We start from the raw sequence: 17,860 nt of genomic DNA, 5'->3' as shown, positions 1-17,860 counted from the left end.
TACAGTTTGGTTTTCCTTAGATTATGAAATTCAAGGATCGTGGCAATCCAAGGAGCTAAAGCCTGTTTCGGTCGATAAACACTAAATATAACATTACATTTTTAAGACCAGTCTTTCATGAGTTACAGTTAACTATATTACTATGGAGCATATGTATAAGCCACTTTTCCGTGGGGAGTGTAATGAGAGTAATTCGGCATCATAAATTCAGAAATATTCACATTTGGGACAGAGTTTTAGAAGCCGTTTCCGCATAGTCCTGTAATTATGCTTAACGTCGGATTATCTGCATGCTCCAACATGTCTCAGCATACTAATCCCAAACAGAGTCATCAGTGCCTACGTAACAGTGAGCGTACTTACTTAGTGAGAGAAATTTCCCTGATTCCTCAATGCAAGTTTGCTGATCTCAGATGGGGTTTAAATACGGCCCCTGCAACTTTCTCCATCTGTGTCAACCGGACAGAATATTCTCAGTGATATTGCAACAATACGCTCCTGAAACACAATGAACTCTCTCCTAAGTAAGTGTGATTAAAAAAAAAAAAGAAAGTTCGTTATTTTTTATATTTTATTCTCTGTGCACTGGCAGCACCGTTATAACAGCGTTTACTGCGTACAGGGGCAAGTTAACTGAGTGTAGTGCATTCGATGGACTGTGCCAATGCGTTAGCAAAGTTATGCAATGCAGTGAAGCTGGTAATGTTTGCTGTGGGAATATAGATGCGGTGGTTGACTAGGTTTTCTCTCTCATCCCACAGCCCTGGTGTGTTGTCTGGCGGCCGTGTGTTACTCCGCGCCTCCCAAGGAGCGCAGCATGCACAGCAGCGACTTGATAGGCGAAGTCGAGCACGCCAAGAGTTTGGTCAAGAAGATACTAAGCGATGTTACTGAAGTACACCACTCATGCGTTATTATGGAGGTAAGCCGGACACTTACGGTATAATGTTTATAGATCGTTCTAAATGTGTTCACAAACCGCAACGGAGATGTTAAAAAACTTTAGACCACTCCAAGATATTGTTCTGCAGATGTTCGTGTCTTTGAACTAACAATGAGTGAAATTTTAATGGATGAGATAATGGAGTAAAACCTGTTGGTTCAGAATAAGGTAGAACAATTACATCTGTAAATTCAAGCATTTAAATCTGTCGGTTTTTCAGTGGGACTGTAGATTGAATTTGTATTTTAAAAATTACACTGCAGCTTCAAATTTTGCATTATTCTGAAGCAGGTAAAATGATTTTCTCTATAGCTAAGGAACATGTTGTCTAAACTGCAGGTTACGCTTATTGTCTATTGTTCCTGGCTCGTCGTAGGGCTTCACTCTTGGGCCTTCTGCTGAGATGAAGAACTTGGACTTCGTCATGACATTGTTGGCCATTCCTTCACCACCCAGGATGGTTCCGATCTCAGAAACACACACCTTGGTAAGTATCTCTGTGGGCAGTGGGCCTTACGTAGTGTGTTGAATTCTGAGTATTTGTGCATTTGGGTTGCATCGTTGCAAGTGTGTTTCAATTGTTTATGCAAACTAATCATGAGCTTGTTTTGCACTGATGCACTGAAAATTGCTTTGTGTTTAGCTCTCCTGTGTTTTTGGGTTCTGGATTAGATCTCCTGTGTGTTTTTGGGTTCTGTGTTAGATCTCCTGTGTGTTTTGGGCAATGACCAGGCATTTGTACCCTTCCAGGAAGTGAGCTTGAACCACATGGCAGAAGGCATCCAGTTGCATCAGCATTTGCTGCAGGAAGTGGAAGGAAAACTTACATGCTCAGACAGACTGACCCCTTTCCTGGCAGACCTCAGAGACCTGTCTGCCCATGTCCATCAGGTTGGCATTTTTTTTAAAGAGTATCTTTGAGACTTTATTGGTGGTCTCAACGCTACATTACATGCACAAGGGGTTTGCTGTTCACCATTTGGATTAATACATGTATGTAGTTTCTTCCTGCACTGAAATCGCAAAGCAATGATGTCAGGGGCCCAACAAAAGCCACCACCACTATGCTTGTGTACCAGATCTTTGATGCCTTTTTCTCATACCAGATTGACCAGAATATTCATTTTGTGTTGACCTTTCATGTGTGTCCAGGTGCAGCAGCTGGCAAAGGTCACCCCCACAGAACCACACGGGTCATCGTCTGACCTCTCCTCTCGTCTCCATGGTGATTACCAGGTGCAGGTGGCCATCCACCTCATTCTGCAGCAGCTCCAGAGCTTTGGGCAGGACATGTTCCGCACCCTACGGCACATCTTGCTCCGAAATCCACCCTCCACAATCTGAGCTGCGCAACCCCACACCAGAGAGCTTAACGCACCTTGGAGTGCCAATTTGCCATTTTTCTACATTTATTTTTATACAGGCTTTTAAACATTCAAGTAATTACAATAGAGTTTATATTTATATAAAATTATACAGAATTTTATGCAAGGTAGCTGTAATTTATTTAAATGAAATGAATTTATTTATTTATTTATTTATTTATTCATCTACTGTCATTCATTCACAGTCATATTAAAAGCTAATGGTTACAGTTTCCATCTTCTTGAGCAGTATTTGAAAACTGGATCATGAAACAAAAAGTCATGACTTTGTGCATATTTTCTTGTTGTCTGTGGTCAGTGCATGGGGGAATTGTTTACCTAATTGTAGGAGAAGTGTATGAGAAAATAGTCCAGTGGTGCAAATCTCTTATTTGGGAGCCACATTTTGGAGTTAGGCTTAATTAAAAATATGTTTCTGTCTGTATAATGTGGACACTCAGACTTCACATAAAAAAAAAATATAAAAAAAAATAGGAGCAGTCTGTGTACTGTAACAAACATAGGCATGTCTTTCTGCACTCTTCCACACTCTGAGTGTGTTTCTTTTCATCCAAACCTGTCCAAAGTGAGCTTGTATGGTATGCATGCATCTTTCCAGTTCTTTTAATTCTTGTTAAATGTAAACTAACTTGCATATCAATCGGAGTTCATTTTACACATTTTATAATTTAGTTCCCAACCTGCAAGTGAAAGTGAAGCTGCTCAGCACGTCGCTGAGAAGAGAACAGGATTTGGTGGTAGAATGATCTGCATCATTCTCTATGTGAGGACCTGTGGTAATGCAGCTGGTTATATCTAGTTGCTTCCATCTTTCCGTTTCTTTCTGCCAAACATCCCTGCTGCAGTGCTGAAGCAAAGGCTACTGTAAAAGTGGGACGAAGCACAGACAATCTAACCGAGCTCTATTACACGGGTATATCACACATCCACTGTATTATAACAAGTTATAATTCTGCTAAGCTATTTTTTGGCATAGCAAGGACAGATAAGTGTAATAGTGTAGTACTCCTAATTCCGCCCATCCTGTCCAGAAATATGAACTTGGGGGAGATGGGCGAAAATAGGAGCCTTTGAGATATACTGCTACGTAATACAGAATAATATAGTACAATAAGTTCAGTACAACATAACAAAACGAACAAAAAGACATATCATTGCCATTGAGAGGGTGAACGAGCATTGTCTGTATGTGCCGTCTTGCAGGGGTCTGTTAAATTTTCCTCTGCTCTTGGTCTTTCTTTCTCTGTTTCTCCCTCTGTTTCTCAAGCTTGTCCAGAGCCTTACGCTCCTTCTCAGCAGCGTTGTGAATGTCTCGGATGCGGCGCTTCAGTAAACTGCGGTCTGACGAGTTCAGCACACCCAGGCCCTGTACAACCCACATGCCAGGGTCAGTGTGGTTACGCAATGGCTGATGCTTACTGATAATGTTGTTTGATACTGTATGTAGTACAACAGAGTCTTTGAAACAAGATTCTCTCAATAACATTTTTAGACTGTGTCATTTTAAGAGTCTTTTTATTTCAACATGGACAGTTTATCATAAATATTATTCGACTTTGAGGATATTGGGATAATTACAAGCTAATACCACCAGGTGGCAGCCAGGTAATATACACAAAATCACACACACACACACACACACACACATACACACACACACACACACACACACACACACACACACACACACACACACACACACACACACACACACACACACACACACACACCTTCAGCTTGGTGCCGTCCATCTGCAGTAAGAGATCACCGTCTATGTCCTTGGCTCTGAACTCTGGGATGTACTGCTCCATGTTTAAGCTCTTGAGCCAGTCACAGACCTGCTGAGTACTCCATGAAGACACAAGGCACTGAGGCTCTTCTGAAGGCTACAGAGGCACGGCAGATGGTAGAGAGGATCAGCAAATGAGAAAGAGAAAAGAAAGAGAAGAGGGGAGAGGACAAACAGATTTAGTCTCTACTGGCATGTTGTAATTATTTTAATCTGTATTAAAATTTGTGAATTGCAAAAGAGGCAGTAGGTTTACAGTTAACAATTAATTGGGTTAAAGCATCATTCTATAATGCTTTACAACACCACTGTTACAGTCTAACTGCATCTTTATTTACAGGGTAATATATTGAGTAACAATGTGTGATAACACATTGATAATCTACTTATATAATGGAAGACAGAATACAGAGTATATAGAGTACATTTATTCAGCACTGTTACAGCCTAAGGTGTAATTCTACAGTGGAAGACTAAGATGCCAATTCTACCACTGCCATATACCACAAAATGAGCCATTTTGAAATAAATACATGAACATTTTTGCATTTAGCATACATTTATCATAGCATTTATCAAACATAAATATATAAATTATATGTCTCATTTTGTACACTTGCATATCCTTTGAACACAATGACATAATGTCTTTGTGTCTAATGTGAAACCAGAAAAATCACATGATGCTTATGTTATGCCAAAGATCTGTCAGGACTCTAGGTTGTAACCATCATTATATCCTGCTTGCTTTAGTGGTGGGTTGGAGAGCAGTCCAGTCCTCATCAAATAAAATACGAACTTTACTGGATTTAGATCTCACGATTGGCTTGGCAACAATTCTATAGTTACTAGGACAATAGTGCAGTGTGTTTTTGCAGTCTGATGCAACGCCCTCTGTTGGCTGTCATCAGTATTTGCACAGACTTAATTGTGCAGTCTTCAAAATTGCAAATTAAACTTTTAGTTGTGTCTTTCACATTAGTTGTGTCAATTTCCCATCTGTAAAGGAATATACCTGGAAATAAAAGCTAAGAAGATTTTGTTAAAGCTGTACAGTCTATTCAAAATTTGGCATCATTACTCACTTCATCTGAAGACTGAGATAGCGTGTGGTAGGGGTGAGATGAGCGTGAGTCTTGCGGAGGGGTGTGGCTTTGGGGGACAAACTCATCACTGAACGCTGACTCCTAGAGATAAGGTGGAGAGACAATTGCAAATACTTAAATTAACTTTAATTAAAACCTGAACAAAGCTAATAAAAACGTTGTCACAGATATGCTGTCATGCAATGACTGAGCTCTATATTGTACTGAAATCATAACCCACACTGAAAGGGGCTTAACTGTATAGTTTACTTCTAACTGCTGCAGGACGTAAGAAGACTGTTATAAAATCAAATGTAATCGCAATTATTAGAGCATGTTATCAATATGCCCCTTTTCAGATGTTACAAGGTTTGCCTATATTTCTTGGTCCTGCTGTGGGCAATATTCCAGTGAAATACATGTTAATGGCTTACTGATCAATTTTGTAATGTCGTCATGGCTATGGGTATACCTGGGAATCTGATTTTCCCAGGGTGCTGGAGTGTGCTGCCATCTTGGGAGAGGAGGAGGTGGCTCCACGGTGACCATCAGTGAACCAGGAAAAAGGCACAAAGGATCCCGAGTTGCGGGACGTGTTCTCGCTTGGTTCTCTGCATGCAGCAGAGCGCATATGCAACAAACTTAGCAGACATTCTGAAGGAACAGTCAGGCCATGTTTTTGTCTTGTCTTTAGACTAATAGCATGTACCTCATTTTAGTGTTTGAAACTACACAAACAAGTCTATTTGAGATCACTTGACAACTTGGCACAGATTAAGGCAAGTGTATGATGACTTTGACATACAGTTTGAATGCTACTTAGTGTGAATAAGCTTCCATTAGCTACATTAGCCTCAAAGACCTAGTGCAAACCTTAAAAACTAAATGGCAAGTATGTCTTGACCAATTAACCAAGTCTTGACCAAGCAGTGCATGCTACTGAGGACCCGTGACTCAGCCTTCAGAACAGGTGACAGAGAGGCTCTCAGGAAAACAAGAGCCAAACTGTCACGTGCGATCAGGGAAGCAAAGCGTACACACGCACAGAGGATCCATGGACACTTCAAAGACACTGGTGACACACGGCACATGTGGGAGGGCATTCGGGCCATTACTAACTACAGGAAAACATCACCTTCCTGTGACAGTGATGCCATCCTCCCAGATGCACTGAATGACTTCTATGCATGGTTTGAAGCGCAGAACAACGTTGCAGCAGAAAAGTCCATCCCTCCGCAAAATGACCAGGTGCTGTGCCTGACGGCAGCTGATGTGAAGCATACTCTGAGTGGAGTTAACCCACGGAAAGCTGCTGGACCAGACAACATCCCGGGTCGTGTGCTCAGAGAATGTGCTGACCAGCTTGCAGATGTCCTGACAGACATCTTCAATATCTCTCTGAGCTGCACCGTGGTCCCAACATGCTTCAAGACCACCACCGTCGTCCCTGTGCCTAAGAAGCCCACGGTGTCGTGTCTCAGTGACTACCGTCCCATCGCACTCACATCCATCATAATGAAGTGCTTCGAGAGACTCGTCATGAGACACATCAAGACCCAGCTTCCCCCTTCTGTGGACCCCCTGCAGTTCACGTACCGCCCCAACCGCTCTACAGATGATGCCATCTCTACCACACTTCATCTGGCACTCACACATCTGGATAAAAAGGGCACCTACGTAAGAATGCTGTTCATAGACTTCAGTTCAGCATTCAACACCATTGTTCCTCAGCATCTGATTGGAAAGCTGAGCTTACTGGGCTTGAACACTTCCCTCTGCAATTGGATCCTGGATTTCTTGACTGGTAGACCTCAGTTTGTCCGGATTGGGAGCAACACTTCCAACACCACCACATTGAGTACTGGTGCTCCGCAGGGCAGCGTACTCGGCCCTCTGCTGTTCACACTGCTGACTCATGACTGTGCAGCGATGCACAGCTCCAACCACATCATCAAGTTCACTGATGACACGACCGTGGTGGGTCTCATCAACAAAGACAACGAGTCAGCATACAGAGAGGAAGTGCAAGAAGTGGTGAGCTGGTGTAAGGTCAACAACCTGTATCTGAATGTTGACAAGACAAAATAAATGGTTGTTGACTTCAGGAGAGCAAGGCAAGATCACTCCCCGCTTGCCATCAACGGCTCCTCAGTGGAGTCATCAAGAACAAGTTCCTTGGTGTTCACATAGCGGAGAACTTCACCTGGACCCTGAACACCAGTTCCATCACCAAGCGAGCCCAGCAACGTCTTTACTTCCTTCAGAAGCTGAGGGAAGCCCATCTCCCATCACCCATCCTCACTACCTTCTACAGAGGTACTGTAGAGAGCATCCTGAGCAGCTGCATCATTACCTGGTTTGGGAACTGCACTGCCTTTGACCGCAAGAACCTCCAAAGAATAGTGAGAACAGCTGAGAAGATCATTGGGGTCTCTCTTCCCTCCATCACGAACATCTACACAACACGCTGCATCCGGAAGGCCACCAACATTGTGAAAGACCCCACACACCCCTCACATGAACTGTTCACCCTTTTGCCATCTGGAAGAAGGTACCACAGCATCCAGTCCCGCACCTCCAGACTGTGCAACAGCTTCTTCCCAGAAGTCATTAGACTCCTGAACTCTGGCTAACTCCAATTCCAATTCAGATTCCAAAATGGGCACTTTAATACACACACATACACACATGCTTATACACAGTCACACACACATACACACACATACACACATGCTTATACACAGTCACGCACACATACACACACATACACACATGCTCATACACAGTCACACACACATACACACACATACACACATGCTTATACACAGTCACACACACACACACACCCACACACACACACAGTCACACACACACATACACACACACATACATACATACATACATATCCATACACACACACACGCATTGTTTTGCATCGGACTAGTGCTGAAGTCAAACCTCACACAAATAAACTATGCACCCCTGTTGCAGTCTTGCACATTATCCTACTTGCTGCTAGAGTACTGTACTAAATCAGCACTGTACTCTGAACTGTTCTGGCTGCTACCGGTGACTGCTATGTTCAGGGTAGCATGTCACTGACTGCTATGCACAACTCACTTTACATATGCCCAGTACTGTGTACTGTACTAAATTGCACTGTCTACTCATTTTGTATTTTGTATTTGTCCTGTCCTGTATTTATTATTGTTTATTTAATGTTTATTTAATGACATTTTGCACTATATTGGACTGTTTGCACTCGTGTAGCATGTTGTCTGTTGCACTATTGTTTTGTGCTGCACCATGGTCCTGGAGGAACATTGTCTTGTTTTTGTTGTGTACTTGTATATAGCTGAAATGACAATAAAATCTCTTGAACTTGAACTAAATACAATTGGGGTAAATGGAAACGTGAAAATAGATTTTTTGCCAAACTACTTTTTAACACCTAACAGTCACTTGCACCATGTTTAAAAGTGACTGCAATTAAGTGTGAAATAACTTTTCATAACTCCCTTTTTTTAAAAACACACTGTAAAACAGGGAGGAAATAAATTAAAGAGACCCACCGGTTTCCCATAGACAGTCTGTTGGACTTGTCTCTCCTCACCCTCACATAGGAACGACGTAACGTCACCCTGGGAAGGGGGGGGGGGTGAGAGAAAGACCTATAACAAATCTAACATACAGAAGAGGTCAAAACAGGAAGCAGTAAAAACAGGAAGAGGTAAAGATAGGAACATGGAAGCTCAGAGGACATGGGTGAATAAAGACAGAAATAAAATGCTTGCACATAGAAGTACATTTCACTATCACTTACCCCAAGTCCAGGAACCTCCTTTTGGTTTTCTTATCCAAGACAACTGTAGGACTTCCGGCTTCAGCTGGGCTACCATCCTGACTGTCATCTGACACCAGCACTGTCCAATTGTCAGGACACAACTTAAACTGAGTTACCTAACTACAAATGAATCTGAAAATGTAGCCAAACATGCAGGCTGACCATAATAAATTCATCATTTTTCCTGGATTTTCACTTGGGAAAAGTTAAAGTACTGAAGGTGCCAGTACCCTCACTCTCTGGACGTCGAGTCCTGCGAAAGTAGATAGGAGAACTTTCAGGACATGACCTGCAGGGTGAGCTGGTGGGTGTGGGCCCTAGCGCCTCATGAGACGTGGCATTGGTGAGTTGCCGGTAACGACCCTTAGGGGCAGGAAAACCAGCGCTTGCCTCCTCTGGTAAGCGACGCACGAGGGGGGTGTCAAATGAGAAGGCAGGACTTTTGAAGGTAGACGAAGAGGTGGGACTTCGGAAGGCTGTTGAATCCAGCAGTAACTCGGGAGAAAGTGAACTTTGTAGGCCTGACTGGGGTGGGACGGAGTACAGGGGGCTGTCTAATGACTATAAAAGACACACACACACACACACACACACACACACACACACACACACACACACACACACACACACACACACACACACACAAACACAACCACCCATCCACACAGGATACACACTCTCAAATGTATGTAAAGTTAGTAAATCAATGGAAATCTACAAATGTATCATAACCTAAATATATTGCGTTATATTTTATTGGGCTTTCAGCAGAATGTGCTACCAACCCTGCGCTCGAGGCTGTCGTCGCCTTCAGTCGAGCTGATGCTGTCACGGAGCCGTGAGCGAGACGGTCGGTTTCTCCGGCTCTTCACAGGCAGCTGGGCCCGCCCCTTCTGCATGCTGTTATCCAGGAGCTCCGTCTCAGGTATCGCCTCATTTAGGTCCGCTGACCCAATGTTGTGAGACAGAATGACCCAGTTAGCGAGAGCGGACACAAACAACATTAAACAGGAAAAGATCAAGAGCGGTGATAGAGCTGGGACTCTAGCATTGAATTTTGGAGAGTTTGATGGTGGTGTGTAGAGTTTGGCGGAGATGCATAGAGATTCTTGATGGTGTGTAGAGTTTGATGTGATGCGGTATGGGGGTTGTTGATAGTTTTGGAGGTCACTGATAGTGTGTGGATTTTGTCCATAATGGTGTACGAAGATTAGAGATATGTGAAGAGGGTGTTCAGGGTAATGATGGTGTAAGAAGACAAAACATGTGATGAGGTTGTTGATGGTGTGTGAGAAACTTGACAAACTCAAGACTGCTGCAAATGCCATCTTCTCATAATGTAAATTCTCCTAATTTTGAAACTTTGCTTCCCTTATAATATAAATCTGTCAGGTTTGGCTTTGTGCCATTGGTCTGTGGGAGGAGATAAGGAAGGAGAGCTACACCAAAACCAGCCTCCACCTGCCCCCTCCTCTATTACACAAAAACTAGCCTCCATCTGTCCCCCTCTATTATACCACCACACCTTTTCTGGCCATATTACATACAGACCCAGATATGAACATATACATGTGGACATGGACATATACATGTGGACACTGTGCCACATGGACAATGGCATGATAGTGTACTGGTAGACTCACCACCCATATTATTAGACTATTTTATTTTATTCTAAATAACATGCAGGTTTACAGTTTAAAGCTATCGTCCATCTGTTACCATGCACAAATGGTCGATTTCTAGCCAAAGGACTGTTGGGGGCTGAATATTTTGCTGCCAGATCCCACTCAAGCAGCAGTGACAGTGATAAGTGTAAAAACACAAGGCAAACCGCTGTGCTTGACATTTTTCCCAGTACAAGCACTACCATGCCACTACCATGTTAGTGTCACTGCCATATTGAGAATAATCCACCAGCCAAATCTTACCCAATCAACAGTGTCCTGTACTATCCAGCGATGAATAGTATAGAGGGTGGCTGACAAAATGTGCATGGCAACAGATGGGCTACACTCTCTATTACAAAATTACAAAGGGCAGCAGTAAAATAGATAAAGTCTCCAAAGACTGCAGATGAGAAAGACTCACCAAACACAGATTCAGTGTCCTCGAGCTGCATGACAGACACACGTAGTTGAGTGAGCACTGTGGGGGGAGGAAAATACAACCAATAAATAACTAGTAATAATCCCATTATAACACACGCATGCACTCACCATGCATAAGCCATGTAGTTCCCCCAAAGTCAGTGTGGTAGTATATCTTCAAAAGATTTCAAAACTTACAGGTTTATGAGTTTGTTCATGTGTAAGCATTAAGAGGAGGTAAATTCTCTCCTAGTTTTGTACATAGCCAATGAGCAATATCCCTGAGTTGGGCTATAAATGCCTGGATGACAGATACATTCTTTAATTTCATTTTTTTTTGTTTACACTAGAACAAAGCATTATTGTTAAAGCACAATGTATCCCCCTCTTCCATAAAGATAAAGCATATACCTGAGTCATGCACATGGCTGCCCCTGTAATGAGCTGCAGATGGTGTGTTACCGATCTTTAGCCTCTATCTATCTATCTATCTATCTATCTATCTATCTATCTATCTATCTATCTATCTATCTATCTATCTATCTATCTATCTATCTATCTATCTATCTATCTATCTATCTATCTATCTATCTATCTATCTATCTATAGAGAGAGATTCAAAATTGTAGTAAAGTACACAGAGATTGTGGAGAAACAGGATGTTTCAGACAGAAGTCCTTCATGAAAGTGCTTCCGGAGCCAGAGTATATATGAAAAAGTAAATGTTTAAACATTACTTCCATGTGGTTCTAAAGTTCCAAAAGTGTAGATGAATGAAGCCAAATACCAAATACAAAGAGTGAGGCAAGTCTTGATAAGTCAGCTGAATGGGAAGAAGATTCAGGCTACCAACACCTACGCTTTACTAGTCATCAGATACCCCACTGGCATAATCAGCTGGCCAAAGGAGCAGAGAGAAGCCACTGACATAAAGACAAGGAAACTCCTTAAAATGCACAGAGGGTTTCATCCTAAATTGAACACTCTGAGACTGTACACTAAGCAGAACAATGGGGGCTGAGGACTAGTGAGCATCAGATCCACTATCCAGGATGAAACAACCAAGATCCAGGCGTACACCAGAAAAATAGTCCCAAGTGATGGAGTGCTTAGTGAATACCTCAGACAGTAGAAACTCAAGAAGGATGTGAATCATGAGGAACAGGAACCATCATATGAGGATAAACCCCTGCATCGTATGTACCAGCGGCAAATAATAGAAGTAGCTGATATGGAGAAATCCTACCAAAGGCTGGAAAAGGCTGGACTGAAAGACAGCACGGAGTCACTAATCATGGCACACATTATAAAATTCAAAATTTTATATATATATATATATATATATATATATATATATAAAATTTTGAATCTCTCTCTCTCTCGATAGATAGATAGATAGATAGATAGATAGATAGATAGATAGATAGATAGATAGATAGATAGATAGATAGATAGATAGATGAAAAAAAACTTTTTTGGCAAATCAGCTATAATCAAAGTAATTTATTTCAGTTTAAAAAGTTATATCAGATATGTTAATGAACTGGTAGTGTGTAAAAACATGTGATTGAGTTAACAAATGTGTAGTTCTGGATTGCCACAATAAGCACTTTTCCCGAAGTGGAGGCTGTGAGGCAAAATGATCCCAAGTCTTGGGGATAAGTTCAACTAGTGTTTCATCTTACCCCTTCATATTACCCTAATGTCAAGTTGAGTATTTTGTGTTTAAATGAGTGTTTTCTTATTTCAGCTAGATGTAGCATCTAAACAGCTGCCTTGCCACATAATTATAGAATAAAAACATATTGAGGCTCCATATCCTCCAGAAGCACCACTTCATATTTTTGTTTATTGTTGTCATAGCCAAGTAGGCCTAATTTTTGTTCAAAATAAGGCTAAAAAGTTAGCAATTGGACCAAACATACAGTTGGGATTCAACACTTTTTTCTATGTAGTATTAAATTGGTAGACCCAAATTAAGTTAATTATTAAGTTAATACTTTTGATACTTGTTAATTAAGTTAATTCTTTTGATACTTGTTAATTAAGTTAATTCTTTTTATACTTTAGAAAATATTAAAGTACTTCAATTCAAGTAAAAATGTGTATAAAATAATTCTACTTTTACATGGTTAATATATATATAAGTAGGGATATCATTACTTTCAGTAAAGATCTACCACTACTTATTCCAGTTCAAGTGTGGTCTTGTATGAATGCTGGTCTGAGACTGAGACTCTAACTGAGCTCTGACCCTGTTCCTCTAGCTTAATGCAGCTTGCCACGTGTGACCTTATAACACCTGGTTAGTTGCTGAGGTTCCGTGTAACAAAATCAACCAGTATGGGCTGACTCCAGGCTGATTTTAAGCTTTTTCTCTCCAATCATATACAATATTAACAAGCATTAACATTTTCCAATCCTACTGGTAGATGTTTAGCTTATAATGTTTACTATCAGTAAGACTCAGACAATGAATGCATCAGGCCTGTAGAGGCACTTTTGCATGCAGTTTTAAAACATCAGGTGATGATAGAAATCACACACATATCCATCACTGATCTGGAGCCAAGGGGAACTTCACATGCTTCATGGCTAATAAAGCCTGGAAAGTGGGCTCAGATTCACAAATGTTTCCTGACATTTCTGTGCCCAGACAATATCTTTGGAAGGACCCAGTAAAGTCAACATATGAAGCTACTGGGGGAAAAAAAAAATAATAATAATAATTTGAATAAATACTGCCCTGGACACAGGAAGCTAAATTTTCTACATACAGAAAGCAGCACAGATGTGTCATCTGAAAGTGATTAAGCAAGACAGTCCTAGAATGCCCTGAGCTGTAAATAGCTGAGATCGTATATACAGATAGGTCAATGAATATATTCATATGTACAGACTCCCAAGAAGAGGGATTACTCTGCAGAATTAGAATAAACTGGAATAGCATAGTTTCAGCAGTTCACAGAATACCATGCCACCTGCGAAATTCTGTCTTATTGGACATAGTACAAATAGTACCTCTACAGCAGGACATGTTCAATCTACAGGAGCTTACCCAGCTGGATCTGATCTACCCAAGCAATCTAACAAAACAATGGCAAAATTAGCCTTGGAAAAATAAAGAATAATACAGTATGCACCATTGTAGCTATTGAGTGGTAGAGTTTCTTGACAATACACTGATCTGGTTTAGTCAAACAGCTCAAGATAACAATGTGTACAGAAACTGTAAGGATAGTTGTATTAAAAAACATTAGCAAGCAGTTGGCTGAAATATTAAACATTAGCTTCCTTAGCCAGCATCCCCATTTGCAAGCTCACTACTCCACCGCAGAATGACTTACCCAGACTTTATGAATGGTCATCACTCAAAACTGACAATGCTAAGATTCTTATTCAATTCTTGTCATTTTGTCATCATCCTCCTATAAAGGGGTGATTTGGGCAAAACATGCTAATATAGTTTCATGCCAGCATTTTTAACTGACCTATGCCGTTTAAAAAAGGACCCAGTTCCAACTTAGTTAATCCCATCTAAAAGATGACTTCTGCAAATGGTATGTGACAATATGTGAAGAGCGATCAGGCAAAAAGGATATGAAAGGTTCAACCTAGCACACATACTATTCAGTGGTGACAGCACATCTCAGGGAGAGTTCTGAACAGTCATCCATAATACTGCTATCGATGAGAGCTGCATCGACACTGAGTTGCAGACCAGAGATGATGCTAGCTAGCTGTCGCTTTATTTCGTCATTTTAACCAAGCCAGTAGTTGCACTTCTGAAAGGGAGGCAAAGAATGTAAATAAGGCAGATTGAAAACTCTCATTCAGTAGAAGCCTTTATCAAAAAAGTGTTGATAGGTTACTCATTTGGATCCATTCAGGGAATACTAATTAATCTCCCCTTGGGAGTAATGCAAGGCTTGGTTTTATGTCCTATTTAATATATTGTGTTCATAAATAGTGTGAAAGCTGTATTTAAGCCAGTGGCCAATGTGAGTCTCAATAGCTGCAGCAACCATCACCTATTCCATCTTAAATGCTTAGTTGAAGAACAAAGATTTGCTCCTCTGGAAAGAGAAGTGTGCTATTATGCACAGCCTTCTGGACCATGCCTTTTCTCTCAGTAACATTCAGCATTCTGTGATGCAGCTTATAAAAACACAGCTTACTAGGCAAACATCTCCTGAGGATTCTTGGGTCACTGATATGGCTGCATGAGCTAGTAGGAAGCTACAGCTCGAACACATCAGCTGTTTTTTTGTAACCTCAGCAGATCTCTGTTGTCCATTTCTATCAGTTTGGCATCCCTGAGTACCTCTGCCATTATCAGCACCTAGGGACAGAACCTAAATAAAACAACCTCCCTCCATATTCTCAGCTCTTCTTTCACAAGTAACCCAGGAGCCCACCAGACTCCTCCAAGAATAACTTCCCTGTCAGAGAATTGCACACTCATTGCATCCCAGCTCTTCAACCATGTTCAGTCATGAAAAACAGGCCAAGCAATCATACCATCCTATATATTATGTGCATTCTTTAGATGAGAAAGATAATAATTATGACTAATACATACATACAAAATAATGACTAATAAATACATTTCTTATTTTGCATCTGGTAGGTGGGATATGGTGAATAAGTAATAAAGTAGGTGTTTTTTTCCTTGTGTGTTACCTTTTTGCTAAACATGTTTTTGGCTTGTCATAGTAAAGTTTAAGTCATGGAATTTTAGGTTATTCTGTCAGTTGGTGATCATTGCCTTTATACCCATACATAAGTGCACAACATAACAAAAGGACTGTTATTTATTTTTTCATTGGTTAACATTGGTTAGTGCCAATGGTCTTAGAGTAAATGGCTGTTAATGTAACTGGCCAGCTGTTTCTCGTACTGCTAGTCTTTCAGGTCCTACCACATCCAGGCATAAGAGTAAATCTCCTCCTTTCTGGGGTTTCAGGTAAAGCACTATTTTATTTAACCATTGGATATAATTTTATGTGCTGACCGAAGTTGAGCATAATGCTCGTTATCAAAGAGGAGTTCTATGAATCCTATATTTTTATTTTTCAGGCTCAGTGTTAGTTTTTTGAAACTCAATGTATTCAGCTTGATAGAAAGCTGAGTTCACACAGCTAAAATTGCTCCATTCAGGTCTCAAGGTTGTATGCGGTGTTCCTTCTTACTACAGCAGATGTAATATGTGCTAAGTTGTGAACATGACCTGCCTCCAGATCAAACAATGAAAACATTTACAGAGGACTGAGGTCACAACACAACACCTAGTAGATAGATAGATAGATAGATAGATAGATAGATAGATAGATAGATAGATAGATAGATAGATAGATAGATAGATAGATAGATAGATAGATAGATAGATAGATAGATAGATAGATAGATAGATAGATAGATAGATAGACAGACAGACAGACAGACAGACAGACAGACAGACAGACATGGACAACTAGGAACTGAGTTAGAGGAGAGAGGTACTGAGTTCTGAAACAGTTGTGCATGTTGTGGTACAATTTGAGTGAGGCAGAGAGGGAAAATATTAGAAGTGAGCAGAAATCCCTCATAGCCAAAATGGGGGAGGAGTGAATAAGTAATAAAGTTCAGGGCATCATAGCATGCACTCTCTTGTAGTGTGCACTCTGGAAGTGTGCACTCTCTGGTAGTGCGCACTATAAAAGCTGGATGGAGGCCAAATCCACGATGAAGGCAGAGGGTAGATATAAGCAGTCATCACACTCTGTGGGGTGGGGGTTAGCTTTAGCTAATATATAAAGCTAATATGTCCTATACGCCAAAAACACAAACACACACACACACCACTCCACACCACATGCTGCCCTCAGTAGAACTCTTACAGATACCATTTTGCAGGCAAAAATAGCAGGAGAAAGAGAGAGAGAGAGGGGAGAGATTTCTAAATAGCACGGATGACATTCGCCAAAAAGGACAGAGAGACAGAAGCAGTAAATGAGCAGTAGTCATAAATAAAATCATCACAGCCTCACCTTGTGATGATGTGTTCAGTTTAGGACGACAGTCAAGGCATATCACAGTGAGCTGCCATCGTGCTGGTTGCAGCCCCAGACTCCCTGATCTGGGAACAGTGCGACATCAAACAGGTCCTGCACACAGCTCAGCATCAGAGCAGCTCCAAGCATGAGCTACACAATTACTCTCAGACAGAACAGGCAAGGACAGAAGGATGAGGGAGGGAGGGAGAGAGGGAGAGAGGGAGGGAGAGAGGGAGGGAGTGTACAAGAGAGATGGAGCCAGAGCAAGGGAGAGAGGGAGGGGGTGAAAGAGACTGAGAGAGAGAGAGAAAGAGAGAGAGAGAGAAAGGAGGGAGGGAAGGACAGAGAATGAGGAAGTGAAGACCTGTAATATCTAGGAAGAGTGAGGATGGTAGGGCTGAGTCACAGAAACCGATGCTCGCCCAGCCAGAGCACTGAGCACTGGCGGAGTAAAGTATTTATAAGCATCTCTGTGTAATCTTATTCCTTGGAGTTTTTTTTTTTTTTCACTTTCAAAGGCATCTTTGTTCAGAAAGGCTTGTAAATATAATTTTGTAACAGTAAGTTATTATAATTATTTACATAGTGCCTTTCTCAGACTCAAGGACGTTTTACAGACATATATCAGCTTTTACAACCAGACACACTGATGCGAAGCAGCAACAAATTTGTGCACTTCATACTCCGAA

The 17,860-nt window shown here is 41.3% G+C and overlaps 2 protein-coding genes across 2 annotated transcripts; one reads left to right on the top strand and one right to left on the bottom strand.

Moving 5' to 3' along the window:
- The first annotated feature begins 508 nt into the window (after nt 1-508).
- Nucleotides 509-2,330, top strand: csf3b (colony stimulating factor 3 (granulocyte) b). Its single transcript, XM_081706263.1, has 5 exons — nt 509-524; nt 762-922; nt 1,320-1,430; nt 1,694-1,834; nt 2,096-2,330. Exons 1-5 carry the CDS (start codon nt 509-511, stop codon nt 2,285-2,287), a joined length of 621 nt encoding a protein of 206 aa, XP_081562389.1. The 3' UTR covers nt 2,288-2,330.
- A 115-nt stretch (nt 2,331-2,445) lies between these two features.
- Nucleotides 2,446-17,389, bottom strand: LOC113581130 (sterile alpha motif domain-containing protein 14). The gene is made up of 10 exons (XM_035528796.2): nt 17,166-17,389; nt 11,138-11,194; nt 9,832-9,992; nt 9,277-9,607; nt 9,026-9,125; nt 8,775-8,843; nt 5,675-5,813; nt 5,203-5,304; nt 4,059-4,214; nt 2,446-3,694 (listed from the first exon to the last, which is right to left on the bottom strand). Exons 2-10 carry the CDS (start codon nt 11,166-11,168, stop codon nt 3,539-3,541), a joined length of 1,245 nt encoding a protein of 414 aa, XP_035384689.1. The 5' UTR covers nt 11,169-11,194; nt 17,166-17,389; the 3' UTR covers nt 2,446-3,538.
- Nucleotides 17,390-17,860: the final 471 nt, after the last annotated feature.

Source organism: Electrophorus electricus, chromosome 2 (genome assembly GCF_041902795.1).
Source record: "Electrophorus electricus isolate QZ-2024a chromosome 2, ASM4190279v1, whole genome shotgun sequence".
Lineage (NCBI taxonomy): Eukaryota > Metazoa > Chordata > Actinopteri > Gymnotiformes > Gymnotidae > Electrophorus > Electrophorus electricus.
This window is presented reverse-complemented; position numbering and strand designations above follow the sequence as displayed.

Bases quoted from the DNA above. Each gene is read 5' to 3' on its own strand.
- csf3b (XM_081706263.1), top strand. The intron at 923-1,319 runs GTAAGCCGGACA...GGCTCGTCGTAG, and splicing joins ACTCATGCGTTATTATGGAG to GGCTTCACTCTTGGGCCTTC. The intron at 1,835-2,095 runs GTTGGCATTTTT...ATGTGTGTCCAG, and splicing joins TGTCTGCCCATGTCCATCAG to GTGCAGCAGCTGGCAAAGGT.
- LOC113581130 (XM_035528796.2), bottom strand. From the start codon at position 11,168: ATGCAGCTCGAGGACACTGAATCTGTGTTTG. The intron at 9,993-11,137 runs GTGAGTCTTTCT...ACATTGGGTCAG, and splicing joins GGACACTGAATCTGTGTTTG to CGGACCTAAATGAGGCGATA. The intron at 3,695-4,058 runs GTGTGTGTGTGT...TGGGTTGTACAG, and splicing joins TGGACGGCACCAAGCTGAAG to GGCCTGGGTGTGCTGAACTC.